The 19,977-nt window shown below is 34.6% G+C and overlaps 1 protein-coding gene across 8 annotated transcripts in view; it reads left to right on the top strand.

Annotated features, from left to right (window-relative positions):
- The window catches only part of LRBA (LPS responsive beige-like anchor protein), a 768,738-nt gene that overhangs the window by 199,222 nt on the left and 549,539 nt on the right, over window positions 1–19,977 (top strand). For all 8 annotated transcript variants that reach the window (XR_012435154.1, XR_010586615.2, XM_015450901.3 and 5 more), the window contains exons 32-34: window positions 5,074–5,152; window positions 7,019–7,152; window positions 14,252–14,313. Coding sequence is in view for 6 of the 8 variants with exons in the window: in XM_015450901.3 (XP_015306387.2) it covers window positions 5,074–5,152; window positions 7,019–7,152; window positions 14,252–14,313 (275 nt within the window). In the remaining 2 variants the exon portion in view is untranslated. The remainder of the gene's footprint in view (window positions 1–5,073; window positions 5,153–7,018; window positions 7,153–14,251; window positions 14,314–19,977) is intronic.

The following is a 19,977-nucleotide window of genomic DNA, read 5'->3' as shown; positions in this document are numbered from 1 at the left end:
CTCCTGGGCTTGAGTGATCCTCCTGCTTCAGCTTCCCAGGTAGCCAGAATTACAGGTGTGTGTCTCCATTCCTGGCTAATTTTAAAATTTTTGTAGAGACAGGGTCTTGCTCTATTGCCCAGACAAGCCTTGAAATCCTGGCTTCAAGTGATCCTTCCATCTTCACCCAGTATCCCTTCTTGTATGTTAAAATATTATTACTCTTTTTCCAATATGCTGTTTCTCTGTACTGCAAAGCATACATGAATAAATCAAAATTGAAACTAGCTCAATAAAGGAACTAAGTATACTGTTCACTAATTTATATGCCTGGTGTTTGCTACTTTGCAAAATTTAGTAATTCTACCACTTACTAGAATATTAGACAGTATCTGTTTATCAGAGCCATATACATTATTAATTAGTACTTTTTTAATATTAGGGAAATATTTGAGTCATAACCATATTTCCTTTGTGTAAGATTTGGGCCAATAGGCTTATTTTTATTCATTCAGTAGGATTTATTTAATTAGTTTTTACTGGGCATATAGATGATCCCTGACTGAATTTACTGGTTCAGAAAAGAGAGAGAGAAATGCAGTGTTAATGTGTTTAGGGGTTAAAAAATTGGCATTTGTTTTAATGATTCTTTATTGCAAGGGACATTAGTTATTTAGACCCGCAGGGACCTTAAATAAACAATTGCCTACTCCCCAGATAGATGCTAGACAGATGATATATTTGCGTTTTCCTTTTTGTCCTTTTGAATGTCTGGAAAACTGTCAGTTTGAAGGAGCCAGTTTATCAGTGCTAGGATAAGGAAAAGATAAGTGAGTATCATTCCACATGTTGGAGGTAGCTTCTGCATTTATATATTTGTGATCATTTACTGGAAATATTTAATGATAATTTAATTTAAAACAAATTGATTGAAAGTTTTTATTTTTATCTGAGTTGAAAAAATACAGAATGTGTTTGGATGTTACATTTTTTTCCCAGCAGGAATGGAGAACAACGTAGTGTGAAATTACTGATGTATTTAGTTTATTCTTTCATGTGATTTTTTTCTTATAACTTTTGCTGGTTAATTTATTATCCTTGTTGGTAAAGTGTCTTCTTATGACTTAAGACACTTTGTAAAAAAACTCTTTCTGCTGTATTCTTTTTTAGAATTGAAAATTGGCATTACTTCTAGGGTAGTGTGAGGAAATAATTTTTGTTACTGCTTTATTTAGAAGCAACAATGTTGCTTTTCTTTTTCACATTTCTAATATGCATTTCTCATTAAAATTTGTATCATTTACAACAGTGGGCAGGGTGTGGTGATTTACACCTGTAGTCTCAGCACTTTGAGAGGCTAGGGTGGAAGGATCACCTGAAGCCAGGAGTTCAAGGCTAGCTTGGGTAACTTTTCACTTCAAGGAATTAAAAAATTAGCTGAACGCGGTGGTACATGCAAATAATCTCACCTACTCAGAAGGCTGAGGCAGGAGGATCACTTGAGTCCAGGAATTCAGGACTGTGGTGAGCTGTGATCACACCAGTACACTCCAGCCTGGGCAACGGAGCAAGACCTCATCTCTTAAAACAAAAAACAAACAAAAAAACCCCACAATAAACCAGTTAACACAATAAAGGCTAATTTTGCCTAAAGCCTCATACATACATTCCCCGCCCCCCCTTTTTTTCCCCCTAAAGCCTCATACATACCTTTTTTGGGGAGGGATTTTTTCCATTTCTACTTTTAAGTAAATGGGACCTTTTGTGTTCCTTTGTATTAGTGTCAGAAAAGCTCAAGAAAATCCATCAATAATGCTAATAGAGAAAATGTCTGATACATTGCAATAAAAAATGGTCTTCAGGCCAGGCACAGTGGCTCACGCGTGTAATCCCAGCACTTTGGGAGGCCAAGGCAGGTGGATCACGAGGTCAGGAGATCAAGACCATCCTGGCTAACATGGTGAAACCCCGTCTCTACTAAAAATACAAAAAATTAGCTGGGTGTGGTGGTGGGCGCCTGTAGTCCCAGCTACTCAGGAGGCTGAGGCAGGAGAATGGCGTGAACCCGGGAGGCGGAGGTTGCAGTGAGTCGAGATCGCACCACTGCACTCCAGCCTGGGAGACAGCGAGACTCCATCTCAAAAAAAAAAAAAAAAAAAAAAAAAAAAAAAAGGTCTTGAAAAACTATCACCAGTTAAAAAACACAGAAATATTTTGTTAATCACTGGTAACAGTCAATGACCCACTGTGATTCATTGATCATATTGTTGTCAAGAACTTAGAAAATTGCAGGTGTCATGTACCGAGTGTAATAAGGCCAATGGGTCTGTGAAGTACTTTACTGAGTGTTGTATATGATTTTAGGATTGGACCTGACTCTTAGAAGTGCCGGATACCAAAGGATGAAAAAATGTTTTTCAACTTCGCTGGTCTTGCCCTCTAATTTGAAATTTTATTGTGAAAAATACAAAAATAGCATTATTTTTATGATGAAATGTGAGTTGATATATATGCTTTTAAAAATTGTCACAATGGGCTGGTCATGGTGGCTCACGCCTATAACCCTGGCACTTTGGGAGGCCAAGGCTGAAGGATTGCTTGAGACCAGAGAAGGATTGTTCGAGACCAGCCTGGGCAACATAATGAGACTCTGTCTCTACAAAAAAAAAAAAAAAAAAAAAGGAAATAGACGGGTGTGGTGGTATGCACCTATATTTCCAGCTACTTGGGAGGCTGAGGCAGGAAGATGGCTTGAGTCCAGGAGTTGAAGGCTGCAGTGAGCTCTGATCACACCAATGCACTCCAGCCTGGGTGAGAGAGAGTAAGACTCTGTCTCAAAAAAAGAAAAATAAAAAATAATTGTCAGCATGATGAAGTGTGTGCTTTAGCTTCATTTTTAAAGGAATCCTATGTGTCCTGACCACCAGTCACTTGGTTAGAGTTTTTAGGTACAGTTAGATCTCAGCTGAACAGGATGGTGAGGAAGGTAGGACTGTAAGCAATACAAAGCTTCCAGTATAAAGGAAAGTCAACTTTGATTATCAAGGGAATGGGAAAGGAAGTATGTTGTGGAAAAGAAAGATTGACTATAGTTAAGTTCATTTTGTACTAGGAATGTGCTCTCTCTAAGAGGTGGGCTCAGTAATCATCCAGAGGTTAATTGTGGAAGATTGCTGCATTGCCCGCTTTCCAAAAGGAATCAAGCTTGTTGGGGGGTAAAATTGTCTAGATTTTTGGATCCTTGGATTTGACTGAGACCTGGTAATCAGAACTGAGGGTTGTTGATCAAGTGCTGCCTAAAAACCAAGCATGTTTCAGGAAAGCTCAAAATTGCCTCAGGTCCTTGCTGTTTTTTAATCAGTTAAATCCACAAAACCTCTGATTAGGTCCTGGCTATGCTTATCTGTATCCAGAATTAACTTTATTTGCCTTACCAAAAAGAGCACATTGAATCAGCATGCCTAGATACAATTGAAGTGAGCCTGAGGAAGTTCTGGGAGTGGTGTGAAGCAGAGGGAAGTGTTGTGTGTGTTGTGTTGTATTGTTATTGTATTGTATTGTATTGTATTGTATTGTATTGTATTGTATTGTATTGTATTGTATTGTATTGTATTGTATTGTATTTTAAGACAGGGTCTTGCTTTGTCACCCAGGCTGGAGTACAGTAGTGCAATCTCAGCACACTTCAAGCTCTGCCCTCTAGGCTCTAGTGATCCTGTCACCTCAGCTTCCCAAGTAGCTGGGACCACAGGCACACACAACCATGCCTGGCTACTTTTTTGTATTTTTAGTAGAGACAGGGCCTCGCCATGTTTCCCAGGCTAATCTTGAACTCCTGAGCTCAAGCAGTCCTCCTGTCTTGGCCTCCCAAAGTGTTGAGATTACTGGCATGAGCCACTGCACCTGGCCAAAAATGGCAATTCCTTTTTTTTTTTTTTTTTTGAGACAGAGTCTCACTTTCTCACCCAGGATGGAATACAAGCGTGTTTGATCAGTGGGAGCCCCTTCAAGCTGGCTTCAGTGTCCTTGTGACATAACCTATTATTCCTTGGACATATCCTATCATTCCTTGCTTTCTACACAGCATAACTAGATGTTTCAACCTCATTTGGTGCTTTTCTTCCACAGATCTCAAATCAGCCATTTCTTTCTTTTAGTGGAGTATAGTATTAAGAAACCAAGATCTGGACACCAAGTGTTAAGATGTTGCTGCTTCCATGTCCTCTTAGTGGACAGAGCTAGAGGCGGTGTGTGTGTTTGTGTGTGTGTGTGTTTGTATATAAAAGTCTACAAAAATGTATACTGTCATTCACATATTATTACCATCTCTCTATTGCAACCATGATTTCACATAGATATGAATTCTACAATTCTTAGTTTTCTTTTTTCCTTGAATTCCCTCCTCACACTGGCTCCAGTAACTTTCTTTGGGCCAACACAACCTCCAGCCTGATGCAGATGCTTTCCTTGATGTGTTTCTAATAACTTTTGGACTGAAAGATTCAACAAAGTTTGGGAAAGAGGGCCCTTATTCTCTTTAAAGCATAGTATTTTTATATTTGCAGCATAATGAGAAAATAACTGATAATAGTTGTGATACAAGATTACAGATTCTCAGAGGTCTAGGCTTCTAACCCTGATTACATTTATTGCTGCAATTTAGTCCTTCAGTAGTGATTTGATAACTGAATAAGGATAGTTTTCATGGTAATGGAGGTTTAAAGCTAAATTTAGAATGTAGGTGTTTCTGTGTTGTTGCTATATTAAAAAATACTTTTACTTGTAACTTTCTGTTGACACTTGGTGTTGAATAGAAGGAATTGTGAACTTTATTTAGGGAGTCAGGATTTACTTTTCTCTTGCTTTTTCAGCTCACAGATAGAAAGATTGTTCTGGCATGATAATTGAGCTCGTAGCTGAGGTTTATATATGAAAGGATTTAGTTGTTAATTGTTAGATTTTAATGTTATCCAAATAGTAATGGACATAAAAATACATTATAATGCTTTTATTGACTGGTATAATGACATTCTTATTTAAATCTTCATACCTAAAAGCAGAAAATTCCTATAGATGGTTATTTTTCTTTTATAGGCAGTAGATCATCTAATGCAAAATTGCCCTCGGTTCCAACAGTTGATTCAGTTTCACAAGACCCGGTTTCAAATATGAGGTATTTAAGCTACTAACTTGAATATTGTGATTTATACCTTTTGATGACTTTTTAAGCTATCTAGGTTTATTTTACTTCATTTCATTTCATTTCTTTCTTTCAACATATATGACATTTAGAGGCTTGAGAACATTTTAGAAGTTCATTTTCATTTGAAAGATTATAAGATGTACAAGTCATTTCATGATGTACAAGTCACTTCATGAGAAGTGACTATTTGTGTTAAAAAATAATTGCTGCATGCATAACAAATATTTACATAAGCTTATGACTTATGTTTCAAATGATTGCAAATTGAAAGTATGGAATTTGTTGTTTCTCCTCTATAAAATGCTGATGTAGGCCCGGCGCGGTGGCTCACTCCTGTAATTCCAGCACTTTGAGAGGCTGAGGCAGGCGGATTACTTGAGGTCAGGAATTCAAGACCAGCCTGGTCAACGTGGTGAAAACCCATCTCTACTAAACATATATTTAAAAAGTAGCCAGGTGTGGTGGTGAGCACCTGTAGTCCCAGCTACTCGGGAGGCTGAGGCAGGAGAATCACTTGAACCCGGGAGGCAGAGGTTGCAGTGAGCCGAGATCACGCCACTGCACTCCAATCTGGGAGACAGAGAGAGACTCCATCTCAAAAAAAAAAAAAAAAAAAAAAAAAAAATACTGATATAAGTGGTAGCCAACCAGCCAAAGCCACAATGATACTGAATTATAGATAGATTTTTATTGTCACTTACCTTGTTTAATTGGGTTTCACAGTTTAATTTCGAATGCTATGAGTGTATTTTCCACCACTAGAGTCTTAGTGGCCAGAGTCCTTGATTTTCTTTACCACAATTGGGAAATCCATTAGACACTACAAATGTAGGTACTTGAGTGCTTCGAGTGTGGCTAGTATTTATGATACTATTCAGGGATAACAAGTTCTATGAGTTGTGTAGAAGAAAATAGTATTTAGAGTTGTGCCTGTGAGGAGATGGTTATTCACAGCAAAATTTATATATGTTTGTGTTGATAGTTTCAGTAGCAACTGCTTTCTTGGTAGTATGAATAGGAGGTACTCCTAGTGTGAATAGTAGATAACTAGTGGCTCTTTATGTATATGTTAAATTTGTAAGTTAGAAACTGAAGCTGTGGATATCTGTGAATTTTCTGAAATGCTGTGGACCTTAAAAAAAAAGTCATTAAATGTATCTGTGTATGTATATATGAATACATGTATATATAATCACAAATATATATTAATATATTTTATGTATTTATGGCACATTTACAACTATCTCAGTTTATTAATAAATATAACTATCAACAAAATGATAGTTTTGTTATAATTTGCCTTTAAAGTATATTATTTTCAGGAGAAAAATAATTCACATTGCATTAGAAAGGAATTATTGACTTCAATAAAAAAGAACTGCTTTTTATAATTTATAAGCACTCAACATCTGTTGAGTCTGTACTATATGCTGTAACTGTGAATTTTAAAATGAAGTCATGGTTCTTGAACTCAGTGGGCTAATGGTTTAGTGGTAAATAGAAAAATTTGTTGAAGACTTGATGAGAATTTATTTAGATTATGATGGACCTAAAAACAAACTGCTCTTAACTGGCCAGGTGAGACTCCTAGTAAGTACTGATGCTTGGAGTGGTTGTTAACCAGGATGTTTGTTGGAGATAGTAGGGGCAAGCTAGATCAGATAAAAACGAATATTTTTGGCAGAAGGACTGCTATACATAGCAGTAATGTCTCTTTAGGTGATTTTTAATTTTTTTATATAATTATATATATATGGAAACACATCTTTATTTTCGAAACTAGAAAATTGATACAATCTGTTGAATAGTTCAAGTAACTTAATGTCTTTTCATTAGTATTACAGAGAGGCTTGAACATGCTTTGGAAAAGGCAGCTCCTCTCCTTCGTGAGATTTTTGTGGATTTTGCACCTTTTCTTTCTCGTACACTTTTGGGTAGCCATGGACAAGAACTACTTATAGAAGGAACAAGTAAGTGATTTTTCTTTATTTTATTTGTATGCATTTATATTTCAGGATTAAAAACTTACATGGATGATGAGATAACATGGAGTTTCATTGTTTAAGTGTTGTCAGCTTTTGACAAGGTTTCTCATAGTCTGTATCTTTTGAAGAATGTGTCACATGTCTATTATGTTGTAATCTTCAAGATTTTTATCAGTGATTTGGATGAAGCATAGAATTATGTGTTGAACCAAAGAACTAAGACTTTTTTTTTTGATACATTAAAATTAACTTTGAGAGCAACGAATTGGAGAGACTAGTGTCACAGGATTTTACTTGAACTTAGATCCATATGAACAACAATGTATTGCCACATAAATAAGGAATACATTGTTCTTAGTAGAATAATGTTTTACAAATAGAGGTAACAGCATTGTACTCTATACTGCTTACATCATTCATAGATTACTGGGTCTCTTCTAGGTAATGTACTTTGAGATTGTCAAACTAGATAGCATGACTGTGGTAGGTTACTGAGGGGATTGGAAACCATGCTATTTATGGAGTGAATGAGGAATAATGAGACCTTTCTTTTTTGTTTGTTTGTTTGTTTGTGGCACATGGGGCATTGCCATGTAGTGAGTCCCTTCGAATATTGGAGAGAGAGACTTAACCAAGTGAAAGTAGATTTACCGTAAATTTCCTCAGAAAGCAGATAGCAGTTCAATAGAGGATAATTTGTTAAATAATGAGTTTAAGAGTTTAACAGACTGACTTCAAAATACTAATCTTCATCTTCGTACCTAGGATTTAAGTAGTTTAAGATACCTATATTTGTTTAAGATACCTATATTTGAGTTAAGATACCTGTATGTAGTTTCAGATATCATATTTGAGTATTAACTGTGCAATATGAGCACTTTGTTTGACCCTTACAGTATCAGTGGGTAAGTATGAAGCTTTAGCTAGGAATTTCATCTCTTCTATAGATGTAAATGGAGTTGGTGATGAGTGATATTTTTATGCAGTGAAAAAGTAACAATGAATTTATTTGAAAAAGAAAGTTCAGACTTTAGAAGTACTTAAGTTTGGAATAGCAATTTCCTTAGATCTATTGAAGGATATAATTTATTTAGCTATGAACCATTTGATGAAGAAATAAATGACTTTTACTTATGAAATAATATAATTTGGGAAGAATTGAATTTTAAAAATTGAAGAGTCTATATTTCAGGGCTTTTCCCTAATTTATAGTTTCATATATGAAACTTTTTTTTTTAAAAGTGGTGTAACAACTTATGAACTATGTGTAATTTTATTACAGTGAGTAAGATGTGTGTATTAAATACAGCTTCTCAGTATTGCAAGATATTGTTGCTTATTGGTCTTTGAATTTTATAACAGATAAGATAGAATCATATTAAATACCCAGAAGAATTAAGAATGAACACTTCTATATTCCCGAACAAAATTTAATTTAGAATCATTTTTTACCAGTAAATTTTGGTAAAACTGTAAGAAGGAAGAAGGTGTACTATTGCTCATGTATAAACTTGAGCAGTGCATATTCATTGGATTATGTTCATAAAAATAGCAAACAAATCTGAAAGTTCTTATGTGACTTACGTATTTTATGTTGTAAGGAATGTTTTGGATTGTGGTTTCATGTACTGTAAAACAGAAAGGATTTAAAAGAGGTGATTGTGCCATAGTACTGTACAAGCAGCGTAATACTGTACAGAAAGCATTAATATAAATGGCAGGAGACTTTGGTTTTCATTCTGTCCTTGCCAGTGACTAGCTGTGTGACCAAACATTACAGAGCTTCTTAATCTTTAAAAAATATTCTTACGAGTTTTTTAGTTATAAAAATATTTTAATGAAAATTTCGAATTTTCACAAAGTAGGAAGTACAGTATCTATTAACTTATTATCAGCTGTCCAAACCATATTCATTTTTCCATAATTATTTGATATCTCTATTCCCTTTATTTTGCTTTAGTATTTAAAACTATCTTAGATGTTATGTCATTCAACCCTTGAATACTTAATAGCATGTAAAAAAAGATGTTTTCTTACATAATCACAATGCTGTTATTACACCTAATAATAGTAACAATAGTTTCTTAATGTCCTCTAATACCCAGCCCATATTTATCTTTAAGAAAATATATATATGTGTATATATACACACATATATACACATATATACATACACATATGTATATGTGTGTATACATATACTTTTTTTTTTTTTTTTTAAGACAGAGTCTCACTGTGCCGCCCAGGCTGGAGTGCAGTGGTGTGATCTTGGCTCACTGCAACCTCTGCCTCCCGAGTTCAAGCGATTCTTGTGCCTCAGCCTCCCTAGTAGCAGGGACTACTGGCATATGCCACGAGACTGGCTAAATTTTGTATATTTTGTAGAGATGGTGTTTTGCCACATTGCCCAGGCTGGTCTCAAACTCCTGAGCCCAAGCAGTCCTCCGGCCTTGCCTCCCAAAGTGCTGGGATTACAGGCTTGAGCCACCGCGACTGGCCATATGCCCTGTATATTTTGAAGACTTAAAGTTAAAGCTAAAAGTTAAATTAGGTGTAATATTTCATATTACATCATGCCTGGAATCTCCTGTAACCTGATTGTCTCAATTGTAGTGATGTTAATTAACCCTTTTTTTCAAGGAGTTATAACCCTTTGTAAGGATTAATTTTTCTAAAGAGACTTTCCAAAGGACAAAGAGAACACAAGCTTGAAAATTTTAAATTATGTCTTACAATTATTATATGTGAGTTCACTGGATCCTTTTATAAATATGATTAATTATAGAGTCTTAGTGATCTTATTTTTTCTGTATCTTGAAACATTTTGCTATTTCACTATTACACATCAGCTATTCTTTGCTGTGGACTAAAATTAAAAAAACAAGAAACCCACGAAGTACTGGAATTGCGCATGGAGTGATGGCGGAAAAAAAATAATTACTCTTGTTTATTACCCTCTGTCGTTGTATTGCTTTACCCAAAGTTTTGCATTGTGTTTTTTTTTTTTGAGGCAGAGTCTCACTCCTACGCCCAGACTGGAGCACTACAGCCTTGTCTTCCTGGGCTCAGGTGATCATCCCACCTCAGCCTCTCAAGTAGTTGGGACTACAGGTGCATGTCACTATGCCCGTCTAATTTTTAAAAAATTTTATTTATTTATTTATAGAGATGGGTTTTGTTGCATTGCCCAGGCTGTTCTTGAACTTCTGGCCTTAAGTGATCCACCTGCTTCGGCCTCCCAAGATGTTGGGATTACAGGCATGAGCCACTGCACTCTGCCTGTGCTGTGTTTTAAGAAAGTATAAACTTGCAGTCTCAATGGGGCCAAAACTTTTTTTGGGGTAGGCAAAAAATATCTTAGATATTACAATGGCTTGTGACCCTCCAAAGGGTTACAGTATTTCTGTACAGCATATGAACATGTTATTTAGCAGGAAGGACTTCATCGTGCTAAATTTGTGTGATAATTTGAGACAAGAACCTGGGCCATCCCATTTTTCTAAAAAGACATGTTATTTTGTCTTGTGGGATGATTATATACCACAGTTTACTTGATACAGTTTCTAAGTAGATAAATGCTAAAGGCAGGTGTGCATATAATGATGACTAGAAGGAAAAGTTTATATGGAAATAAAAAATTCAGTGGATTGATTATTCTAAATGTTTGTAAATCTGAACAAGAAAATATTTTGCAAGTCTCAAGCAAAGAAGGTGTCTGTCCTCTCTTTAACAAAAGTTTTAGTCATCCAATTTTTCCAAAATGTTGGATTTGATGATATAAATTCAGGAAGGGAAACTAGAATTTATGATAAGCTAGAGCCTATTAAACATGTATTTGAAATTTGGACTTAGTATTTACAAGACGGATGTGTTTCAGATTCATGATCAGCATTTAGTTTTATCTAAAAGATAATGCTCATTTGGAGTATATGTATATATCTTCAAAACCAGGAAAATATGGAGTAAAACTTCTTGAGTTTATTATCCTTAAATTCTTATTAAAATTTATCATGTTTATTACTATCCTATTTTAAAAAATAAGATGACTTAAATATAAAAAACAAGAGGATTCTTATATTCCAGATAGTAAATAGTCATGACTGCATTTTCAGGGTATACTTGAGGATTTAGATAGATCGATGGGTTTAGATGGCACTGGCTTACTATCTGGTAAGTCATTTGATCCTTTCACTGAAGTGATATATCTGGGTGAGTCTCCACTGAAGAAATTGCAGTGGTCTTGGATCATAAAATCCCAGATTAGTGCAGGTATAAAACTCTTGACTTGGCATCCCGAGTTTGTCCTTTTAAAAAGACTAACATTTTCCATCTTTGAAAAGCCAACCAAAAAATAATCAAACCAAACCCTATTATTCTACTATTCTACTGAGAGTTTTAGAGAGGTCAGATTGTGAGCTGGTAAATCTGTAAGCTTGCAGTACTTCGTTTCTTTTGATTGAGACAGTAATAGGGTGTGTGTGTTTGTGGGTGTATAAAATGAAAATGATAGTTCTGGCAGTAACTTACAACTTGACCTTAGGGTTTTAGGACTTTCCTTTGGGTAGTTCTTAGAGTATGACTGAATCTGAAGAGAGATCTACAGGTTTATTATTTGTTTTTTCGCACATGTGAAGAGCGTCATCCATTGGCAAAAATTTAGGTCAAAAATAGAAGTGATGTAATTCTACATTTTGATGTTAAGTTCCTTGTTGGGGTTATCCTCTATTTCTTTGCTCCCAATGTTATTTTTGTGTTTACAGTACCAGTGTCCTTTAGACAGGGAGCTTAAGGTCTGTTATCAGGTTTCTCTTGTCTTCTGAAGCCTTTACTCATTCAGAATTGAACATACTCTCCACCCTGCCCCGCAATACATCTTCCACCACTCTCTTCCAAATTAATTGTTCAAACCAAACTATGAAATGTTATTTGGCCTTTTACTAGCTTGGTCAGTGAATACATTTTTTCCTGAATATTCATATCCAACTAGAAAGTAGCTGTCAACCTTCTTCTTGTTTGTTAGCCTTTATTATTAGAGAATAAGACTGAAATAAATAAATAGAAATGTGTATGTATAACATTTTTCTTAAGAATATAGGTATATGGGCTGGGTATGGTGGCTCACGCCTGTAATCCCAGCACTTTGGGAGGCCAAGGTGGGCGAATCACCTTAGGTCAGGAGTTTGAGACCAGCCTGGCCAACATGGTGAAACGCCGTCTCTACTAAAACTACAGAAATTAGCCGGGCATGGTGGTGGGCACCTGTAATCCCAGCTACTTGGGTGCTGAGGCATGAGAACTGGTTGAACCTGGGAGGTGGAGGTTGTGGTGAGCCAAGATCGTGCCATTGTATTCCAGCCTGGGTGACAGAGCGAGACAACGTCTCAAAAAAAAAAAAAAATATATATATATATATATACACACACACACACACACAGACACACATATGTATACATATACGTGTATGTATGAAATATGGTAAGTGTGGTGAGAGGGACAAAGGAGCACCTATAAATCTTCCTAATTTTGGATAGCTCAAGGTCTTTTTTAAAAAATTACTGTTTTTCATTATCTGGATAGATATATAATAAAAGGGCCCATCGGGGCCCAATGGCAGGAATTCTAGTTTTTTTAGAATAAAGCAATAAGGATTGATGACCTAATAATAGAAAGATCCGAATTTACTTTCTGGAAATAATGGGCTTTGAAGTTGCAGCAAAACTGAACTTCTTTTATTATCTGGGTTAAATTTAAGGAAAAGTGGCAAGGTTTCGGACCAGCAGAGGGCTACACCTGCAGTAAGAGATGGAGTATTGCTTGCCTTTTTTTTCGTCCTTGACAGCATTAGCCTGAGGAGCCATGTTCATCTTAGCCCTACAGATATCACACTGTAGTTAATAACTTGCTTCCTAATACAATATAGAGACATTCTATAGCTAATTTTCTTGCCAGTGCTGACACTGTTACCATCATTGCTATGTTACATGTTCTTTCAGACATTGAGAAAAATGGTTCTAACATTTTTTAAAAAGTGAAAGGGGTGAACAGCCCTTTTAACTTCAATGCTATTATAAGGCTAAAAAATGCCAACATGTGCTATCATTAGGTTGGAAGCATTAGTATTTAAACAGGGAAGGAGAAAGAACTAAAGAGAAAGATAAAGGGAATGGATAGGGTACCTGGAAGAGTTTTCATTGGGAGAAAAAAGAAGGTAATAGGGTGTTTAAGAGCCATCAGGAATTATTTTTAGATGTTATGCTCTGGAACCTAAGCCTGTGTTTGCCTAGAAAAATGTAGAATAAAAAAATTGTGATTTTTCTGATTATTAGTAATGCAATTTAATAATTTAGTCCCTTTAATTATTGGCATTGCTTTTTAAAGATACTAATTATACAACATTCTTTGAATGAACTACTTTATATTTTATTGGTAATTAAAACCAAAGACTTACTTTAGATAGGTATTAGTTCTATAAAATATCCTTTCTAAAGATATTTTTGGCGAACCAAAATGAAACATAAAAGTAAATGAATTAATTTATAAGAAATCAAGAATATATAACAGACAACGGGTTGCATTTCTGTTAAGGTTTAGTGTGAGGTCAGAGGTCAAGGTACTAATAAGAGTGTTTGGGATGTCTGCTGCCATGAAACAAAATGGAAACTTGATTGATAGCTAGAGGGTTGAAGGGAGAGAGTGTGGTGGAGAAAGCAAAGGTCAGGGAGCCATTTCCCTTCTCTGCATGTATAACGATCAACTCTCTCCAAAACAAAATGTAGATGATATTGATCAATATGGCATATGTTGTGCACATTTCTATGAGTATTGTGAAATGTCATTATATATGAAGTTGTAACAAATGTTTTAGTATTTTGAAAGCTGAAATGGAATACTTCACAAAAATTGGTGGTAGTTTTGAAGCCAGCTTTAAACTAACTATAGTGTACCTTATTTAATCATGTAATTAAATGTGTACCATTAATAGTTTGAAAAAATAATTTGAAAAAACAGTTTGTATGAAATTTTAACAAATCCTTATTTGTTTTCTTTATAACTTTTTTTTTTTTTTTAATTCTCTTTAAAATAGGTCTGGTTTGCATGAAGTCTAGCAGTTCAGTTGTGGAATTGGTTATGCTACTGTGTTCTCAGGTGAGTGGCAAGAATAAATATTGAATTAAAAGTAGATTCTCATATGAATTTGTTTTCATGGGGGATTTTATATTTGCATTACTGAAATTTTTGCTATAATACAATTGTGAGTTTGCTGTTTTAAAATAATTTTAGTTGTATTGCAAAAAGATTGCTTCTTATTTTTGATACTTGCAGATAAGTTTGAAGCAAGTATGAGAGGAAGTGAGAAACAAAAGTTTTTAGAGTCACTTTAAAACTGTCCAGATCAAATGATCATGATAATTTCTTTGCTGTATGTATTAAGGTTATAAAAACAGATTTATTTCTATATCTTGTGGAGTGCCATGCTGACTCCACTGGGAATCATGGGTTTACTTCCCTTTTGTGCAGAGGTTATAAAATGAGCGATAAATGATTTTGAATCCTTGTCATTGGTAATTATTTTTGACATGCACAGTAGATTTGGGAAAACATTAACAAAAAAGTGGCAGCTATCATAATAAGATGTAGAAAATAAATTCCTAAAAGCAAAATTACTTTCGGTGTTCCAAAACCTTGTACCTCATGTGGTAAAGTTTAATGATTTTTAAAAAAAACTTATGTAAAAATCATGTATCCTGCGAGGTTTTCTTTTCTGTTTTGCAATTAAACAGATGAATGTTTTTATTGAGTTTACTTTGTAGTCTTTTAAAGTGATATCTTGCTGGTAGTAAATTCCCCCACTTAAAACTTTAAAATAGCCTTTTTTAATAGGAAAGGTATTGGTCTAGAGGTCAAGGGTTTTGACCCATTTCAAAACCTTTGACCTTCATTTACAACTCTCATGGTTTACTTGCCTAACGAATAAGGATAATGCAAAATTAATGTTTCTTTGCATCGATTTATTTGTTTTAGTGCCTATATGCCAAATTTATTTAGACTGTGCTGATGGACATTTCATGAATATAAATTAAAGAATCATAGAAGGTGTGAAAAATCAATACTATGCATTGTCAATAAGGTGCAATAAGAACAATTACTTCTAGAGATTACACCTAATGGATTTTTGTAATGAACTTGTGAGGAGTAGTTACTTAGTAGGCTTATTATTCTTAGATTTAGTGAGAATCATGTTTCTATAATTTAATCATCTCATTTAGAAAACTCTATTTCTTCAAAAGCTGACTAGATAAAATTTCTCATTAAGTCATCTGATTAGAAATAATTGTTTCTTTCTTGGATAGAACTTGCCATATAGCAGTCTTATGTCTACATGAAACTGCCCACACTTTAAAAGAGCACTCACTTTTGGTTTTGGATGTTTCCTTACAAGAAAACAAATTTATTGTTCATAGTGATATAATTGTTTCATAGGTGAATTTTGACAGTGAAGTTTTGCTTTCTAGTTTAGAAGAACTGAATGTATTTTTGGTACATGGAAGCTATTTCCAATATAGTATATTTCATATTTTAATGTTAGGAGCTGCAAAGATAAAGAATGACATGTTTTAATACACCTATTTATCATGTATGTCACAGTACTGTTTAATACTAATGCAATCAAATGGGTTATGAAGATCATGTAGTAGAGTAAGTTTCAAAAGTCAGAAATTGTCAAAGTTTTTGTGTGAATAAAATACATTATTGGGTATTTGAAGTCCTTAACATTTTTTGTGAGTTCTTCAAAAGTTCCATGGCATCTCTACAAGATGTAGCACAGTGTGAAAAATGATGTGAAAAATGAAGCTAGAATTAGCTCCAGATGTATACAGATTGTTCCGGGGTGATAATTACATTTTTCACTTTGAATTTTCCTAATTCAAAGAGGTCAACTTGGCAATCACAAAAGTGATTTATTTTGTTAAGAAGTGAACTGTCTTTTTCTACATGAAAGCTTAAGAGATATGAAATTGAATTTCAAGTCGACATTTTACAGATCCTGGGTGGGGATGGCTTGAGTTTGATTGATAATTTTTTTTGGTCTGAGATAGGGTGGGAAGCAAAAGCTACCATCTTGCTAAAATTTTAATTAATTTTTTAAGAGGAGATGGAGAGGATTGAGTGCCAAAGATCGAAAGATCAGGTCAAAAACTACTTTTTAATCACATAAATAATGGGATATGCTTATGAACTTAACATCTGCAAATTTGATTTAGAACTTTACAAATTAGTTGGTGTTAATTTCATGACAATCAGCCATGCTCTGATTATTTTTCTTGAATTCATTCAAAACTTATATTCTTTTTGTGTTATTTTTAATAGGGTGTTTCACTACATTTTATTGTAAAAGAGAATTTAGAGCCTAAATTTAAGAAATGAGGAAATGATCACATTTGGTTAGCTGACAATAAAACCAAACAGATCACTATATATTTTTTTCGACTTAGATTGTAGTTTTCAATGTCCACTCATTCACCGGTAGTTGATTAGGCACCATTTCATATTTTAGTCTATCGAAATGTTAATATTTTTTAGGCAAAGTGTTATTAATTAAAGTTGGAAACCTCTCATAATACTGAGCATTATATTTTTGAGTATAATTAATATATGAGGTTTGTAAAATTAGATTTATTCATCTGTTGAATCCCACGTAAAGTAATTCAAGAATGACTGAAGTTCCAAATATCAATTTAAATCCTCTTTATTTCTTAAAATAAAACTGCTTACATTCTTCAGGAAACTGTATGTTCTCTGATGCAGACACACAAAATTGAACAAGTTCTCAACTGTGTTTCAGGTGGTTTTTCACAAGCATGCAACTTATTTGTGTGCCAAATTTGTTGTATATGTGTATAAACCTGTTTTAAATATATATGAATTTAAAGAAAATGTTAAATAAGTGTTTCAAGTAATATTACTCCAGCATTATATAAAGTGTTTGTATCTTGTTCATTTGACATTAATATCATTTTTGAAAGACTTGACGTTGCATTCAAGGCCACTTTATAAAAGCGTTGCGTTGCTTGTCCTAATTCAGTCTGACATACATTCCAATAACACTACCTCCCTTCTTGGGTTTAAAGCTAAATTTATGACTGTGCATTGTGAAGTGCATCATTTAAAAATGGTTTCAACCCAAAACATCTAATAAATAAATAATGTGTATGGCTACTCAGTAGTAGACTTTGTAGACTAGAAATCATTCCATCGGATACTCAACAGTCCACTATCGGAGAGGGCTGTCAGATAAATCTTGTGGTAGCTGCATTCATGTCCTGTAAATCACATATTATTGTCTGAGCGTTCTGCCAGGTCATCTATTCTTTTCCCATTTATCAGAAATGCATACAGTATATAGAAAAACTAGAAGCACCATATAGTCTAGACTGGCATCCTGTCTGAGTAATTAATTAGCAGCAAAGGTTAATTTAAAATTCTATTTTAGTCTGATAATTCTTTAAAAAATTTTTCAACAAAATATGTAGATTGTTGCTGTTTTGGGAAATATTTTTTTTTACATGAAGGTAATGATGTAAGGTTTGGTCATTTTTGACTTGTGTTTCTTTCTGTACCTCTGAATTATTTTAAAATTATAATAATTTATAATAAGAATGAGATAGTTCTTTTCTTATTATTTTATGTCAGTTTTATGTTTGAAATTTTTTTCCTTAATCTTTAGTAAAATGTTTCTTTATTTTTTGTTCTTCTATACTTTTCTCTAATCCCAAGTTTCTTCTCCATTTTGAGTGTATTTTTTCTGAATATATGATATTAATATTCTTTTTTATAGTTATGATGATTTTGTAGATGAATATTTTCAGTATGAGAAGATTATTAAAACACTTCTCTTCCACCATCCCCAAAAAACTCAAACCAGCTCTATACATGGCACAAAAGAGTCCTTTACCGTTAGGCCTCTCTTAATGCCTGTACCTCATTTCTTACCACTTATTCTCAAGCCATGCTGAACTATTTAAAGATAGCCAAATATGCCCTTATATTTCTGTGTCTTGGTACATGCTTTTTCTTTCCCTAAACTGCCCCTCTTTCTAACTTGGTGATTTTTGTTAGCTGTTGCTTATCATTCAGCGCTCAGCTTAATTATCTCATTCTCTGAGGATCATATCTATAGTTGGTATCTTTTTGTCTTAATTTTAGCACCCATTATAGAATTTACCACAAATTGTAAGTATAAATATGCTAATTGGTTTACTTGTTTATTGTTAGTATACTTCTTTGTTTTCTAGACTCTTATGAATGTAACAGTTATTTACGCCTTGTCCATTAATGTATTTCTGGTACCTAGCACATTATGGCTTAGTGAATGTTTATGGAAAAAATGAATCAGTTAGCTAGCTCCTAGATAAATTACATTCTCTTCTGGAAAGATTTCCTTTAATCCTCTCTTACCTACAACTGTATGCCTAAATGAGGTATTGTGCAGAACACTTACCCATACTATCTTAATTTCATTCTGTATTTAAGTTGCCTGTTATTTTCCTTTCTCTTCTATGTAGACCGCAAATTTCTTGAAGACAAGCACTGTGTTTTTTTTTTTTTTTTCTGTTGTATCCCCAGCATCCAGTATAGTACTGTTCAACCATATAAATGTTTATATACTTGTATAATTGATAAATCAATGGTAACATAGATCATAAGTCACCATATTTTGAACTTTGCCTTTTGGTCTTTTTCATTAGGAAATATCCCCATACTTTCCTATATTAATTAATTGTTATATTAAATCTTCATTTTCATTAAGACAACTGATTTTATCATTACCAAATAGTGTAGTTGTGTTCATTTATGAGCAGGGCCTTTGGTTTTTCATTTTCTTTTGACTTAATCAAATTCACCTCATTTTTTTTTTTTTTTTTAAAGACAGGGTCTTGCTCTGTTGCCCAGGCTGGAGTTCAGTGGTGCAATCATGGTCCACTGCATTCGACCTCCCAGGCTCAGGTGATCCTCCTGCTTCAGCCTCCCAAGTAGCTGGGACTACAGGCACATGCCAGTACACATGGCTGATTTTTTGATTTTTTTGTAGAGATAGGGTCTCCTTATGTTTGTCAGCCTGGACCTCTTTTTTTCTTTCTTTTTTTTTTTTTGTTTGAGACAGAGTTTCGCTCTTGTCGGAGTGCAATGGCATGGTCTTGGCTCACTGCAACCTCTGCCTCCTGGGTTCAAGCTGTTTTCCTGCCTCAGTCATCTGAGTAGTTGGGATTACAGATGCCCGCCACCACACCTGGCTAATTTTGTATTTTTAATAGAGACGGGGTTTCACCATGTTGGCCAGGCTGGTCTTGAACTCCTGACCTCAGGTGATTCACCCGCCTTGGCCTCCCAAAGTGTTGGGATCACAGGCATAAGCCACTGTGCCCGGCCCTAAGCCTAGACCTCTTTTTTAAAAAAACACTTTAGCCCAGGTGGGAGGATTGCTTGAGGCCAGGAGTTCAGTACCAGCCTGGGCAACATAGCAAGACCCTATCTCTACCAAAAAGAAAAACATTTAACCGAACTTGGTAGCATGTACCTGTAGACCTAGCTACCCTGGATGCTGAAGCAGGAGGATCGCTTGAGCCCAAAGGTTCGAGGTTGTAGTGAGCTAGGATTGCATTGGTGTACTCCAGTCTGAGTGACAGAGGAAGACCCCGTCTCAAAAAAATAAAGCAAAGTGAAAAACCTCAACTTTATTGAGGTATAATATATATACAGTAAATACCTACACATTTTAAGTGTATTGTTCAGTGAATTTTGATATATACC

Source organism: Macaca fascicularis, chromosome 5, assembly GCF_037993035.2.
Source record: "Macaca fascicularis isolate 582-1 chromosome 5, T2T-MFA8v1.1".
NCBI classification, from domain to species: domain Eukaryota; kingdom Metazoa; phylum Chordata; class Mammalia; order Primates; family Cercopithecidae; genus Macaca; species Macaca fascicularis.
This window is presented reverse-complemented; position numbering and strand designations above follow the sequence as displayed.